Raw genomic sequence first — 15735 nt, 5'->3', positions numbered from 1 at the left:
CGTGTCCTGCACTCTGGGAGGATCGAGAAGAGATCCTGGCCCTCCTCTGTGTGACAACCTTTCAAGTATTTGAAGAGTGCTATCATGTCACCCCCCTCAATCTTCTCTTCTCCAGGCTAAACATGCCCAGTTCTTTCAGTCTCTCCTCATAGGGCTTTGTTTCCAGACCCCTGATCATCCTGGTTGCCCTCCTCTGAACACGCTCCAGCTTGTCTGCATCCTTCTTGAATTGTGGATCAGGGGTCTGGAAACAAAGCCCTATGAAGAGAGACTGAAAGAACTGGGCATGTTTAGCCTGGAGAAGAGAAGATGGAGGGGAGAACTGGACGCAATACTCAAGATGAGGCCGAATAGAGAGGAACCAGTACCTCGTGCAATTTGGAAGCTATACTTCTATTAATGCAGCCCAAAATAGCATTTGCCTTTCTTGCAGCCACATCGCACTGTTGGCTCCTATTCAGCTTGCGATCTACAACCATTCCAAGATCCTTCTCGTTTGTAGTATTGCTGAGCCATATCTTCTTAGGATAGCCTCGTTCCTGAAATCGTTGAGCGAGGACTTGTGACTCCTGCATAAAATCTTGGTTCTGAGAACAATTTCTTTTTATGCGGAGAATAGACAAGAATGATTAAAGATTTTAATCACTTTTATCGGCACCAGCGCTAGTCTCTCAATCTGCGCCTTGACAGCGGTGCCTTCTTACCCTGCCAACTACACGCTAGTCAACGTGTGGCCACATTTGGGCTAGCTTCCTTGGGGTGGTTTGTTAAGCCTTTCAAGGTGTAGGCGTGGGGCTAAACCTTGAACCAAGGCGCAGTCCTGGTGGAACCTGGTTTATGGAGCATGCAAAGAAATCAACTTAAAGTGGCCATATGACTTTACAGCAGAGGGACCATATGAAAAGGAGGACCGGGCTCCTGTATCTTTTAACAGTTGAACAGAAAAAGAGAATTTCAGCAGGTGTCCTTTGTATGCCTGCAGCACCTGGTGAAATTCCCTCTTCATCACAACAGTTAAAGCTGCAGGAGCTATGCTAGAGTGACCAGATACAAAAGAGGGCAGGGTTCCTGCAGGTTTAAATGTTGTGATGAAGAGGGAATTTCACCAGGTGCTGCTTGCATACAAAGGACACTTGCTGAAATTCCCTTTTCTATACAACTGTTAAAGATACAGAAGCCCTGTCTTTCTTTCCATAGGGTCACCCTAATTTAACCCAACGTGGGTTATCGTGTCGTCTGTCGGGCACTGTGGGTTATTTTGCTCACTTACGGGGCAGGAGCGGTCCAGATCACTTCCGCCACTCTGTTCTTCTCGGGAGGCACCTGATGCACCGTCAGAACCCTGCACAAGTGTTCACAAACAAGCGGAAATCCTGGGGGCGGCTGTAAAACCTTGGAGGCTTGCAGGATTGGGACCAAACTTCATACAGCGCTGTAGGGCCCTTTTGCCGATTCACTATAGAGCGATATCATTCATTCATTTTTTTTTAATTTATTGAATTTTCATATAAACTATAAAATACATAAATTGCAATTTATATAACTTACCCTAAATGATCACACAATCTTATCCAACACATAATACTAATAAGTGCACACACACGCCCCATGACCAACTAAACTGCCTAATTAAACATCCTTCCAGAATTGTAGTGACTCTTTTGAAGGTGTACATCCTTTCCTCTTTGATAAAACCAAATTTAAAAATATTCCCCATATATTTTAAAAATCATTCCTATTCGATAGTCCTCTTTTAACTTTAATGCTACGTGTTTTCCTGGACATCAGGAAAAACTTCCTGACTGTTAGAGCAGTGCGACGGTGGAATCAGCTACCTAGGGAGGTTGTGGGCTCTCCCACACTAGAGTCATTCAAGCGGCAGCTGGACAACCATCTCCCAGGGATGCTTTAGGGTGGATTCCTGCATTGAGCAGGGGGTTGGACTGGATGGCCTTGAAGGCCCCTTCCAACTCTGCTATTCTATGATTCTATGATAACTCATTAATAGCAATATCCCACACCTCTTTATACCATTCCTCTATTTGGTAGTCACTTTGCACTTTCCATTTTCTAGCTATCATTAGCCTTGCTGCTGTCAATAAATTTGTGATTAAATCTTTTAATAGCTTGGGTCCCCTGGACCTTATCATAAATTGAGACGAATGGTATAGGAGGACATACCTCTAAATTTATCCCAGTTATTTCATTTATCTCTTTAAATACCATTTGCCAAAATTTCTGCAAATATTTACAACAATATTCCCTGGGACTTGTGTTAAGATGTTTTTGGGAGGGGGGGGTTGTGTGTGCTTATGAGTATTGCCCTGCACTGCTGGCTAGGAATGAGGCAGGCAGTGGGCGGAGCAAACCCAACAGCTCTGCTACGCTCAGAGGGCGGGAGAACAACGAAAGGATTTAACAACGTGCCCTGCAGTAACGTTACAGCTAAACGTAAGTCACGCTAGTGTGTCCCGTGATACAGAGAACCGATACAGAGAACCACGTTAGAAAGGGACACTAGCAATGTTATAAGACTAGTGTAGATCCGGCCTGGGTCAGTGTAAAAGCTGGAAGAGAACAGAACGGGATGGGAGATACTTTTATACCAGCCTTCCTCAACCTGGGGCGCTCCAGATGTGTTGGACTGCATCTCCCAGAATGCCCCAGCCAGCTGGCTGGGGCATTCTGGGAGATGCAGTCCAACACATCTGGAGCGCCCCAGGTTGAGGAAGGCTGTTTTATACTGTCCCGTTCTCATTTCCTAGCAATGCCGCTGGGGCTCAGGAGCATCCTTGGAAATCAAGTTGGTGCCGGATAAATTTATGGAGGCGAAAGCGATCAGCGGCCACTAGTCCTCATGGCTGCGTATTCCCTCTGGTTTCGGAAGCGGCCGATGAAGGCCGCAAATGTCAGATGGGGAGATTCACTATGCATGAGCCACGTTTAAAATATTCATGAGTTGCGCTATGGCGAGGGGACAGGGGGGCAAAAAAGCAGGAAATAATAATAATAATAATAATAATAATAATAATAATAATAATAATAATAATATAGAATGATGGTCTAGTTGGCCCTTGGTCTGATCCAGCGTGGCTCTTATTATGTTCAAAAAGATTCCCCAATATTTTAATACTGCGAACTGCTGAGAGATTTTATTATACTCGGCGGTGTATAAATGCCACAAATTAAATAATTCTAGTTTAAAGTGCAGCCAAGTCCCGTTCCACTCGTTTTTCATTTTGTCAGCTTTCGTGTCAGGCAGTTCAAGCCAGCACATGTTTGCTCGGAGCTAAGCGTGAAAGGAGCACAGCGTATCCTCAATGGCAATGAAGAAAAGCAATAAAATTCTCCTTCACACATTCTCTGAGATTTTTTTTGCCACGGGCCCACAGGCGTTGCGTGTGGCTGGTCCGTTCAGTAGCACTAAGGTAACGCAACCCAGCCAAACGCCGCAAAATTAAACGCACACATTTTCGCCTTTGACCACCCCCACCCCCACCGAAAATCCTCGGCCCGGGTCGACCCAAAACGCAAATCCTCCCCCAGCCAAAACAGGGCGTTGCAAAAACCGGGCCACGGCTGCGTTCGACACTACCGCAACCCTGGGATCGCCACGGCGGTCCAATCGTCGGAGAGAACCGGGCCTAGAAAGCCACGAAGAAGCCAAACCTTTGAAACACAGCGGATAGCTTTATTATTAGTATGCTTTTAATCCAACTCGCTGCAGAGGACTGGGGGTGAGAAGACCCCAATTCCCTGCTCGCTGGTCCTCCGTAGCACGGCCGGGACCCAAGGACCACCCTTTAGCAGGAGCAGTGGAGCCCGTGAAGCAGCGTGGATTCTGAAAGGAGGGCCATGCTCCGTTCCAGGACGAAAACCAGGCCCGAAGCCACCTGGGGGAACAAACAGTCCAAGTTACCAGCCACACAGGGGGCGTTGGGGGGACAGGAGGAAGAGGGGGCACGCTTCCCCTCCGCCCGCTCAGTCCGCCGTGAATATCCGGCTGGAGATGTCGTCCAGCAGCCAGTCCACGCCCGCCAGCAGGTTCTCTCCGGTGTAAGCGCTGCAGCCTTGGATGCACCAGTGGTGGCTCTGAATGCTGTCCAGGTCCAAAGCCTGCGGAGGAAGAAAGACGGGAGTGAGGGGTGACCCTCCTGCAAGGCTTGGGGCGACCTCCCGCAGGGCAGGCCTCTGTGGGGGCCCCGAGAGAAAGCTGAAGGGAGACATGAGAGCACTTTTCAAACACTTAAAAGGTTGTCACACGGAGGAGGGCCAGGATCTCTTCTCAATCCTCCCAGAGTGCAGGACACGGAATCATGGGCTCAAGTGACAGGAAGCCAGATTCCGACAGGACATCAGGAAAAACGTCCCGACTGTTAGAGCAGTACGACAAACATCAGGAAAAAACATCCTGACTGTTAGAGCAGTACGACAATGGAACCAGTGATCTAGGGAGGTTGTGGGCTCTCCCACACTAGAGGCCTTCAAGAGGCAGCTGGACAAGCATCTGTCAGGGATGCTTTAGGGTGGATTCCTGCATTGAGCAGGGGGTTGGACTCGATGGCCTTGTAGGCCCCTTCCAACTCTGCGATTCTATGATTCTATGATTCTGTGAATTCTCCAACTCCAAACCTCCCCTCTGTCCTTCGGTATCCCAGGCACCAAAGCCGTCCCCAGCTGCCCCCCCCCCCCCCGAAATCCTGCTGGTGGTTCTTACCTCCTGGATGGCGCTGGAGCTCAGGGCGCCCGGCAGGTCCTGCTTGTTGGCAAAGATAAGCAAAGTGGCCCCGGCCAAGCGCTGTCAGGAGACAAGTAACCCGTGTAACGCGTCATCCGGGAAGCGGCCGAAACCCGAGAGAGACCCCTCGGTCCAGCAATCTTGTTTTGGATTGCGGAGGGAAGGGACAGACGCTACAATCTCGCCCCCGCCCCCAGGAATACCCGTCAAGATTGCCGGGGCCAGAGAGCGGCTTTATCTTCGCCCGCTCCCCAGTGAAACCAACAAAGATCAGTGAGGAAATAGCGAACGTGAGCAGGTTTGGGGTGCTGGTGAAGTTAAAGCCTCCTCCCTCCTCCCAGCAATTCTTATCAAAATTCCCAACAAGGAGCTTGAAGAGGTTAGCTGAAAGGGGGCGGGACAAGTTCAAGTCTCACCCCCCCCCCTGCAAGAAATCACGGAATAATGGGCTCAAGTGACAGGAAGCCAGATTCCGGCTGCACATCAGGAAAAACTTCCTGACTGTTAGAGCAGTATGACAAAGGAACCAGTGACCTAGGGAGGTGGTGGTCTCTCCCACACTAGAGGCCTTCAAGAGGCAGCTGGACAACCATCTGTCAGGGATGCTTTAGGGTGGATTCCTGCATTGAGCAGGGGGTTGGACTCGATGGCCTTAGAGGCCCCTTCCAACTCTGTTATTCTATGACTCTATGATTGACCGGGACAGGAGAAGAGTACGTGTTTGTGTGTGTCCGCACGAGAGCATGTGCGTCTGGCGGCAACTTTCCAGGGCTTAGTATTTGTTGAGTAACAACACTTCTGTGCCCCTTAATAATAAATTCACTCAACATTAAAAACACACACATGTAAACATTAAAAATCACATTTAAAACACACTGTTAGAACGATTTCGACTCCAGCTGTATGCTCTCTCTGTGTACAGTGTCTGTTGTGTGCTTTTCAATGTTTTTGAATTTGGCACATAGTTTTGCACGTTTTTAATGTTTTGTAAACCGTCCAGAGAGCTTTGACTAGGGGGGAGGTATAGAAATGTAAATAACAACGATAATATCATCACAAGATGTCAGGATGGCCACCAATTTGGATGGCTTGAAAAAGGGGTTGGATCAATTCCTGGAAGAGGAGAAGGCTATCCATGGCTACGAGCCCTGATGGATCTGTGCTACTTTCAGTTGCAGAGGCAGTAAGCCCGTGTGCACCAGTTGCTGGGGAACATGGGCGGGAGGGTGCTGTTGCACCGTGTCCTGCTTTGTGGACGACAGCTGGTCAGCCACAGCTCAACGGGGGTTTGCCTCTGGGCAAACGTACTTAGGGTTGCCTTGCGCCTCACTGGGGCTCTCTGCACGTTCCCCCGTGCCACCTTCCCGTGCAGAACACGCTTTCCGCTCTTGAGATGGGCAGGAGTCCTTCCTGCTCTCTCTGGAGGAGTCGGGGAAACCCTGCCTGGAAAGCAAAGGCTACCAGGCCCGCTCCGGCTTTTCCACGGAGGAAGGAAGGAAGGAAGGAGGCCTTCCGCTGCTCCCTCCTCCTGCCCAAGGCGCGGCTCCTACCTCCTCCACCAGAAGGCTCTGCAGCTCCTGCTTGCAGTCTTCCAACCGCTGGTGGTCGGCGCTGTCCACCACCCAGATGAGCCCGTCGGTGCTCTCGAAGTAGTTGCGCCAGTACGAGCGCAGGGACTTCTGGCCCCCCACGTCCCAGATGTTCAGCTTGAACCTGGGGGGGAAGAGAAGAATGGTAGAATCATAGATTAGCAGAATTGGAAGGGACCTACAAGGCCATCAAGTCCAACCCCCTGCTCAACGTGAGAAGGGAAAGGGCCTCGGGGTGCGTGCATGTGTGTACATGCGTGTGTGGGACGAAGAAGGCCAGGAGCCCATGGGCATCAGGGTGGCCCCGTTCGCCCCTCCGCCCTGCCACGGACGCGTGGGACGGACGGGCCGTATTTCAGCCTCTCACCCGCGATGCTCCAGCGTCTTGATGTTGAAACCCAGCGTGGGCGAAATAGTGTCGATCTCGTCCCCGTTGAACTTCTTCAGGATCGTGGTTTTGCCGGCGTTGTCCAGGCCCCTGGCAGGAGAAGCGGTTAAGAGAGGCAACAGCAGCAGAGGAAGAGGACGCCGTGGAGAGGAGGAAAAATACTGATGATCAGCACGCCTCAAAGTCTGCACGGAGATTGCTGGCTGGGCTGAAAACCCAGGGGCAGGCGTGCAAGGCGACGGGCTGCCCCGGGGGCAAGGACACTTTGCACATGCACAGAGGTGCTCTTTACCTTCTTATTGGCCCACCCACCCCTGCATCGTTAAAGGATCAAGTCAGGCCCCATTTTCTTGGGAATGCAGAGTCACGCATGAAGCCCAGCCCAACAAGCCGCTGCCCCCCTCGCCCACCCCCCAAAGCCGCCCCCCTCTCTCTCTCCTCCCGCCCTCCTTTTCCACGCGGAAGGATACAGCATGAGCAGCCGCAGCTCGCGCTCCTTCTGCCGCATCTTCTTCAGGATGCTGAGCAGCCCCATCGCGCGCGCGGACGAACTCGCCCGCTCTCTTCCCCCCCTGCCGGATTTCCTCGGCTCCGCCTTCCAGAGCTCCGCCTGCGCCAATCAGAAAAGCCAGAGGCGCTTTCGGCCAAAGAGAGAGAAAGAAAAAGAGGGATGCAGCAACTCGCGCTTCCAAGCGACCTTCTTGGAAATCCGCCATATGCGGGGCCAGAGTGGTTTTTTTTCTTCTTCTTATGACCACGTAAGAATCGAAGGGAACAATTTATTTACTTATTGTATTTTTATACCGCCCAATATTATGAAAGTTTACACACTACTGCACCATCCATAGTCCTATACAATACAATCATCCAGTTGGAACCCCAAGATAAAAATCAACAAACTCTTTTAAAACGAATTTCTTATAACAAACCAGAGAGAACACTGAAGGGTAGATAACCAAAGAAAGATCCAAGGAGAAGAACTACATTCAGGATACGCACTGCTGTCAGACAGGCTGCGGGCTTACTGGTATTATTATTATTATTATTATTATTATTATTATTATTTATTTATTTATTTATATAGCACCATCAATGTACATGGTGCTGTACAGAGTAAAACAGTAAATAGCAAGGCCCTGCCGCATAGGCTTACAATCTAATAAAATCATAGTAAAACAATAAGGAGGGGAAGAGAATGCCAACAGGCACAGGGTAGGGTAAGCAGGCACCCCTTAGTTTACACCCCTGAAGCCACAAGCCCTCATTTTTGCTGCAATTGAGTACACAGCTACCTTCTTGAAAATGCACGTTATTTGTGTGTGGCGTGTGGCTAAGTTCATGCAGTTATTGGGTCTGCATATCTTTCTAGTTCTTGTTACGTGCTTGTGGCATGTTGTATTAATCTGGATTATGGAAGATTTGATATCTTCTCTTGGCGCTGCCCATTTTGTGCTAGAATTCCTCCACTGTTGCTGGAATAAAACTCTGGGGTGTTTTTTTAAGACAGGGGGGAAAAGGCTTTAATACTACCTGCTGTATTTGAGCATCTGAAAGCGTAAACCTATGTCTATTCAGAAGTAAGCCCCATTTAGTTCAATGGGGCTTACTCCCAGGCAAGGAGGGCATAGGCTTGGAACTCAATTGATTTCTGCTCTGTGTGTGTATATATAAAAAAATTATTGCTGTCAATGGACCTATATATATTGATATTGATCTTGCTCCACGCTTGAAGCTTATACCAATTAGACAGGAACCTGAAGTTGAGACAGAGAACAAGTCAGACTGCTCCCCCTTCTCTTTTGCTGCCAGTGATCACCAAGACCCGCCTCTTTTCAGGAAGAGGAAAAAGACTTTCCGGATATGGTGGTTACAGCATAGACTTACAAACTTGTAGAGGGAGACACAGGGGATCAGATTCCGGTTTCAATATGACATTTTTCATTTGGGGCAGAAGTGAGAATTGCCCATAAGCACTCCATGAAGAAATCCAGCAGAGACAAGAAAGGAGCTCATGTTTTTGCTCAACTCAGAGGGAGGGGTGATTTTTTTAGATATTTAAAAGCAGTATTTTTAAAATATTTATATTCAACGCAGCAGGCTCCTGGATGCAACTGAACGCTAGTTTTGGGCTGGGAGGGGGCAATTCAAGGAACTGCCTTTAGATGCAACTTGAGGAGTGTTTCGTATTGGGAGGCTGCTGGGTAGAAATCCGTATCAGTCACTTCTGCGGGGCAGAAGGTTTTCTCCGGGGGCAAAACCTTCGGAAACCGATCGGCAGGATTCAGGTGTGTGGGGCTGCAAGTCCCATCATCCCCCAGCCAGCTCGGCTGGGCGTTGTAGCCCAAAACATTGTCGTGTGGCCCAGCGCAAAAAGGCAAAATTCTTTGGAAACTGGCGGGCGCCTTCCAGCGGCGTGGGACTACAAGTCCCAGCATCCCAGAGTCAACCGAGGGGAGCAGGGAGGCGCTGGGAGTTGTAGCCTTAAGGCGTTAGGGCCTTCCAGCGGCGTGGGACTACAAGGCCCAGCATCCCGCTGGGGGTTTGTCGCCGTCGACCTTCTTGCGCGGCTCGAGCGCAAAAAGCACACTTATTTGGCGGCTGTTGGGCGTCCCAGCCTGGCGGGGCGTGACTACCACTCCCAGCCTCGGGGATGCTGGGAGCGGTAGTCCCGCCCGGCCAGAGGGCGGCGCCGGGCTGCCCTTCCCGCGCGGCATGGAGAGCGCGGCGCCGGGCGCGCCTCCTGCGCCGCCTCGGGGCACGTGCCCGGGGATGTGCCCGGCCGAGGAGTTCGCGCGCCGGCGGCGCCAGGGCCGCCTGCACGGGCTGGAGCTGGGGCCCCCTCCGGAGCGGCGCCCGTCGCCGTCGCGGGCCGTGAAGGAGTACTCGCGGCCGGCCGCCGGCAAGCCCCCGCCGCGGCCCGAGCAGCTGCGCCCGCCGCCCGTGCTGCTGGCCACGGTGCGGCACCTGCTGGCCACGGGGGGCGAGGAGGGCGAGGGGCGCGCGGCGGCGGCGGCGGCGGCCGAGCGCTGCGCCTTCGTGGCGGACCGGCTGCGCGCCGTGCGCCTGGACCTGACGCTGCAGCGGGTGTCGGGCCGGCCGGGGGCGGCGCTGCTGGAGCGCGCGCTCGTCTACCTGCTGCACGCCGGCGCGCGCCTGGCCGCCCGCGGCGACGCGCACCTGCACCGCGCCCAGGTGCAGGAGACCTTCGCCGCCCTGCGCCGCGCCTACCGCCCGCAGCAGCCGCCGCAGCCGCAGCAGCCGCGCCCCGACGACGACGACGACGAGGCCCCCGCGGCGCAGCCCCGCTTCCAGGCGCTCTTCCTGCTCTACAACCTGGGTGAGGCGGCGGCGGGCGACTACAAAGCCCAGCATCCCCCAAGCACCCTGGAGGGAGGCTGGGGGCTGGAGTTATACAACCCCTGGAGGGCCCCGGAACTGGGGGTGGGTGGGAGGGAGGGAGTTGTAGTCTAAGACTCACGAGTGCCTGGAGAGATGATGGAAGTTGTAGTCTAAAACTCACGAGGGGCCGTGAGCCTGGGGGTGATGGGAGTTGTAGTCCAAGACCCATGGGGGCCCCGGGCAGAGGGGTGATGGGAGTTGTAGTCTAAGACTCACGAGGGGCCGTGGGCCTGAAGGGTGATGGGAGTTATAGTCTGACTCACGAGGGCCTGGAGAGATGATGGAAGTTGTAGTCCAAGACCCATGAAGGCCCCGGGCAGAGGGATGATGGGAGTTATAGTCTAAGACTCACGAGGGCCTGGAGGGTGATGGGAGTTGTATTATTATTATTATTATTATTATTTATTTATTTATTTATTTATTTATATAGCACCATCAATGTACATGGTGCTGTACAGATTACACAGTAAATAGCAAGACCCTGCCGCATAGGCTTACAGTCTAATAAGTTGTAGTAAACAATAAAGAGGGAAAGAGAATGCAAACAGGCACAGGGAAGTGTAAACAGGCACCAGGTAGGGTGAAGCTAAACAGTATAGAGTCAGAACAAACTCAATATTTAAAAGCTATAGGGAACAGAAAGGTTTTCAGCTGAGTTTTGAAAGCTGTGATTGAGTTTGTAGTTCTCAAGTGTTCTGGAAGAGCATTCCAGGCGTAAAGGGCAGCAGAAGAAAAAGTTGTAGTCCAAGACCCATGAAGGCCCCGGGCAGAGGGATGACGGGAGTTGTAGTCTAAAACTCACAGGGGCCTTGGGCCTGAAGGGTGATGGAAGTTGTAGTCCAAGACCCATAAGGGGGCCTGGACAGGGGGATGATGGGAGTTACAGACTAACCCCCTGGAGGGCCCCTGGCCTGGGGGTGATGGGAGTTGTAGTCCATGAGGGTCCCAGGCAGGGGGATGATGGGAGTTACAGACTAACCCCCTGGAGGGGCCCTGGCCTGGGGGGTGATGGGAGTTGTAGTCCATGAGGGCCCTGGGCAGGGGGATGATGGGAGTTACAGACTAGCCCCTGGGAAGGCCTTGGGGTTGATGGGAGTTGTAATCCAACACCCCTGGAGGACCCCAGGCCGGGAGGTGATGGGAACTGAAGTCCAAAACTGCTGGGGAAAACTCCTTTTGCCCACCGCCTGGTGTAGCAGTGAGAGCAGCCTTAATTTATTAGATGCCCTCCAGGTATTTTGGGGTGACATCTCCCAGTGACCATTGGCTGGGCTGCCTGGGGATGATGGAAGCTGAAGTTTATGACATTTGGAGGGCCCTGGTTCCAGGAAGGCTGGGTTAAAGCATTGGGTTGGGGAGACCCGGGTTCAAATTGCTGCTTATTAGCCATGAAGCTGGGCCAAGCGCTTTGCCCCAGTCTAGATGACCTCCCGGGTTGGGGTCGGTGGGGTGGCTTGGAGTTTCAGGACATTTTCCTGCCTATCCATACTTCGCACCCTAAATGTGTATGTTAAGTTTGTCTCTCACACACATAAACTAGGCCTAGTTATTTATAAACAAAGGAGGCAGGGAATAAATTTAAAACAAAAAGCATACATAATCCAAACCAAGCATCAAGTAATGAATTTACTTGGTTGACTAGAAGTGACAACAAAACGAAAACCGTCTCTGCCTCAATCCTACACTTCAGCGGGACGGTACCCTCAGCTACGTGTGTAGTGTTGCAGTATTGAACTTTCATTATTGATGCTGTTATTCACTCGCCTCCTAAATAAAATATTTCAGTCCAGTTATATTTGGCTACTGGGAAAAAACAGCTGTGGATATTGGTGCTGCTGAGAACATTTAACCTGGCCAGATCTACACCAAGCTAGATATGACACTTTGAAAGCGGTTTGAAAACTGTATAGGGAACGTGTCCTGGGCCCCAACACTGGTCAATACCCTTATAAACCGTTTTAATGCAGTAGTGTAGTTCCTGCCATAGTTTTGGTTACTAAGTATAAACGTAAACACACATCTAAAGCAGAACCCAATCATTTTTACTTTTATTTTGGTAAAAAAAAAATCAAAATCAAAAACCGGATTCAAATGTTCATCGCAGTGCTCAGTACAGTGTGTGTGTGTGTGTGTGGTGATGGGGGATGAATCTTTAGGTCCTGATTGTGATTAGGGCCCAGTTGGCTAGCTGCCAGGACCGTAAGCCAGAATCATTGGCCTGGTTTGCACATAACGCTAAGCCACGGTGTGGTTTGTTGAAATCCGGCTTGTTGCATCTGAACCCATTGCTGCAAACAAACTGATTTGTTAGCCACCTATAAACCGCAAATCGATCCCATGGCTTGTTCGTGGCTTGTTGTGGTATTTGAACCCAGAACCGTGGCTTATCCCTGGCTTGTTTGCGCTGCTGTCTGCCCTACAACAGAGGTACCCAGACTGAAAACTAAACTGCGTTGAAACCTGGCAAAAAATGGCCCAGAGGAGGGAAACCAACCAGGAACAGGGAACAGAGGCTGCAGGTTGTTTGGACAATTCAGGGTTAAAGCGACAAACCGTGGTTAAAGTAAACCATGGCTTAGCGTTATGTGAAGGCAACCATTAGTGACCATGGGCTTCCTTTTCCTCCTTTCCTGCCCCCCACCCCCAAACAGGTTCACCGGAAGCACTCTGGCAGATCCTCCAACTCCCAGATGATATCCGAGGGTCCCCCGAACTCTGCACGGCCCTGGCCGTCAACTGGGCCTTCTTGGAGCGAAATTTCGCCCGCTTCTTCCGCCTGGCCCGGGCGCTGCCCTACCTACAGAGCTGCGCCCTGCATCAGCACCTGGGGAGAGCACGCCGCCTGGCCCTGCTCACCTTCAGCCACGGCTTCAGCGCCAGGAACTGCCGGTACCCCCTGGCTCAGCTGGCCCAGCTGCTGGCCACGGACACGCTGGAGGAGGCCGCCGACCTGTGCCGGGCGCACGGCTTGGCCATGGGAGACGGCGACGTCGTTGTCTTCCAGAAGGGCTCCTTCAGGGACGCAGGGACGCTGGACCACAAGCCGTCGCGGCTGCTTGTGGATGGGAAATGGGGCAAGACGACACTGCTGGAGCTTTCAGAAGATGTCTGCAGCTCGTGGGGACATGTGTGAGCAGACGGCGCCTCGGCTCTGGTTTCCCCACCTGATCTGGGAAGTGGGATAAGCCGTGGGCGTCTCCCCTCCCTCAGCGAGACCGTGGCTGGCGCCCTATAGGCAGCCAAAGCGGGGCTGAGAACGGGTTGTACTATTTTATGCCACCGCCTGGACCCTAAAATAATCTTCAGAGGCCGTTCTCCAAGGATGCCCCCGGCAAACGAAGTGAAGCAGGTGACTACTCCGGAGAGGGCCTTTTCCGTGGTGGCTCCCCGGTTGGGGAATGCCGATGTCGTGGTCCATTCGGGGCTAGGTGAAGGCCTTGTTCTCTCCCCAGGCTTTTAAAGTCCTGGGAAATGGTGTCAGCGTGCTTTTACAGCCTTGTGCTGCAGCTGGCTTGTTTTCGACTTCGGTTTTATTCTGTTTTTAAGGTTTTTTTTTTTTTTAATTATTGTATTTGGTGGTTTTAAGTTCGGTGTGGGGGACCGCCCAGAGAGCTTCTGCTAAAGGGCGGTGAAGGAAGGAAGGAAGGAATTCTGCAGGTGCCACATTTAAATACTGCCCTCCACAACAAACCTCTCCCTGTAAGTAGAAAGCTAGCACATCAGGGAGAGACGATCCAGCAAAGTTCTTTGGCTCCTCTGCTGGTTTCCTTTCTGTGCAGAGTTCTTCACGGAGGGCGGGGGGCATTCAAAAATGTGACACACCCCTGAGTCAGAAGTAGTACAACGCATTCTTTCCCCTCCCACCCCAGTTCTGCTGCGTGCATAGTTGGGTCTTTGCTCCTTTCGCAGAGGCGCTGTGCCATGATGCCTCTTGCAACGCGTTTGGTTAGCCCGAAGTGGCTTATGTCTCACTGGGGCAACTCTGCAACTAAAAATCCAGGGGGTGTTTGCAGATCCGGAAGGCAGAGCGGCGTTAAGGCCAGAACTTTTGAGAAGGAGGCATAGGCAGCTGAAACGGCCTTGTCTGGGCGCATTCATTCACACGCTCTGTATGTGCGGGGCGCCTCTGTTTCCTTAGTGCGTGGTTGCGGGAGAGTATTTGTACTCCCTGAAAGCAGCCAATCCTAAACTTGTTAGGGTAAAAGGAATAAAAACGCCTCCCTTCTGGATCCTTGTTCTCCCCCTCCACCCCCATCTTTCCTTTGGGCCAAGAGATCAAGTTTTTCAGATGAAATGCTCATCTACCTTAACATGGTCCATGCTGGCTGTGGCTGATGGGATTTGGAGTCCCCCCCCAAAAAAAATGCCTGGTGGGCCACAGGTTCTGCACTGACTGGCAACTCTCCAGGGCTTCAGAAAGGGTCCTTTCTCAGCTCTACCTGGAAATGGAATCAGTTGGCCTTATGCACACAACGCAGGTGTGCAACACTCGGAGTGGCCCAAGGCTAGGGGTGGCTGGTGGCTTTGATGCCAGTGAGGTGGTGAATCCGCTCCGGGTTTCAATTACAACTGGTCAGAATTCTAAAGGGTCTATCTAAGGTGTAAAGTGTTCGGACCGGTTCGGACCGAAACTCAGAGCAGATGCACTGCCCAGCTGACATCGGAGTCACCAGCCTCCACTCTGTAGAGAAGACTTTCTACGTCCTGACACAGAAGGCTGAACTGCGTGCGAATTGGGAGGTGCGGGGCGGAATTCCTCATAGGTAGAAGAATTGGATGCTGAGGTCCGGTTGAGTTGTCCCGTGACCACGGTGGAGGAATATGTGGCAATTCTCCGTGATAGCGTCTGTGAGTTCCTAAGGGATTTGGGAAGAGGGAGTCCGGTTGGACCACTCCGGCAAAGTGTGGGAGCTCTGTTAATGCCGTTTAATTATGTGTGTTGTTATGAACCTGTTTCTTAGTTGGTGCTATTTGTAGCCTTCGCCAAAGTGCAAGACGGAGCCAGTGCTGGGTTTCTTCTTTTCAAATATCGTGTGACAGTTCTCTGGCTTCCTCCTGCGGAAATCTCAGCTGCCGATGCCAACGAAATAAAACCCTTGCTCAGTTGCCTCAGTGGGTGGAATGCTCTGCCTAAAGCTTTCATTGAAAGAAGCCACTTTAAATGGCTTTGAGAAATTGGATATTTACTTTTTCCTGCGTCCAAAGCATTTCGTTATCCAAAGTTCCTCACCCACGTCTCTGGCTGCTTCCTAATCTTCCAAGTTGTCTTCCTTGCCCAGGGACGCTCTGCCTTAGAAACACAGGTGCCCAACTTCCCCCCGCCCCCCCGTCCCCCCGTGGCCTGAGCTTTTTGGGATGTCAACGTTAACCCCTGCAGGTTGGTCAAGTACCAGATTGCACGGCAGAAGTGGGCGTCTGGGGTCAGCTTGGAAGCACAAGACACTTAGTGGATGGCCAAAGGTATCAGTTTTTCACACATTAATTCAGGGTCCTAAATCTTTATCCCTTTTAAACCATCTTCTCCCCATTCAGAAGACACCTTAAACCACGACTTTAACCACAGTGACGAAGTTCAAAAAGCCTTATTCACCATGGTTAAAATCATGGTTTAAGGTGTCTTC

The 15735-nt window shown here is 51.8% G+C and overlaps 2 protein-coding genes across 2 annotated transcripts; one reads left to right on the top strand and one right to left on the bottom strand.

Annotated features, from left to right (window-relative positions):
• Positions 1 to 3670: 3670 nt before the first annotated feature.
• Positions 3671 to 7304, bottom strand: ARL2 (ADP ribosylation factor like GTPase 2). Its single transcript, XM_063146344.1, has 5 exons — positions 7186 to 7304; positions 6695 to 6805; positions 6289 to 6451; positions 4718 to 4798; positions 3671 to 4116 (listed from the first exon to the last, which is right to left on the bottom strand). Exons 1-5 carry the CDS (start codon positions 7248 to 7250, stop codon positions 3982 to 3984), a joined length of 555 nt encoding a protein of 184 aa, XP_063002414.1. The 5' UTR covers positions 7251 to 7304; the 3' UTR covers positions 3671 to 3981.
• A 2123-nt stretch (positions 7305 to 9427) lies between these two features.
• On the top strand, positions 9428 to 15236 carry SAC3D1 (SAC3 domain containing 1). Its single transcript, XM_063146243.1, has 2 exons — positions 9428 to 10052; positions 12766 to 15236. Exons 1-2 carry the CDS (start codon positions 9428 to 9430, stop codon positions 13245 to 13247), a joined length of 1107 nt encoding a protein of 368 aa, XP_063002313.1. The 3' UTR covers positions 13248 to 15236.
• The last annotated feature ends 499 nt before the right edge of the window (positions 15237 to 15735 follow it).

This window comes from Elgaria multicarinata, chromosome 21 (assembly GCF_023053635.1).
Source record: "Elgaria multicarinata webbii isolate HBS135686 ecotype San Diego chromosome 21, rElgMul1.1.pri, whole genome shotgun sequence".
Classification (NCBI taxonomy): Eukaryota; Metazoa; Chordata; class Lepidosauria; order Squamata; family Anguidae; genus Elgaria; species Elgaria multicarinata.
The sequence above is the reverse complement of the archived record's forward strand: the minus strand, read 5'-3'. Positions and strand labels throughout refer to the sequence as shown.

Coding starts and splice junctions, on each gene's coding strand:
- ARL2 (XM_063146344.1), bottom strand. CDS start 7,250: ATGGGGCTGCTCAGCATCCTGAAGAAGATGCGGCAGAAGGAGCGCGAG. Junction 6,452..6,694: donor AAGACGCTGGAGCATCGCGG/GTGAGAGGCTGA, acceptor CTTCCCCCCCAG/GTTCAAGCTGAACATCTGGG. Junction 4,799..6,288: donor AGAGCCTTCTGGTGGAGGAG/GTAGGAGCCGCG, acceptor GTCTCCTGACAG/CGCTTGGCCGGGGCCACTTT.
- SAC3D1 (XM_063146243.1), top strand. CDS start 9,428: ATGGAGAGCGCGGCGCCGGGCGCGCCTCCTGCGCCGCCTCGGGGCACG. Junction 10,053..12,765: donor CTTCCTGCTCTACAACCTGG/GTGAGGCGGCGG, acceptor ACCCCCAAACAG/GTTCACCGGAAGCACTCTGG.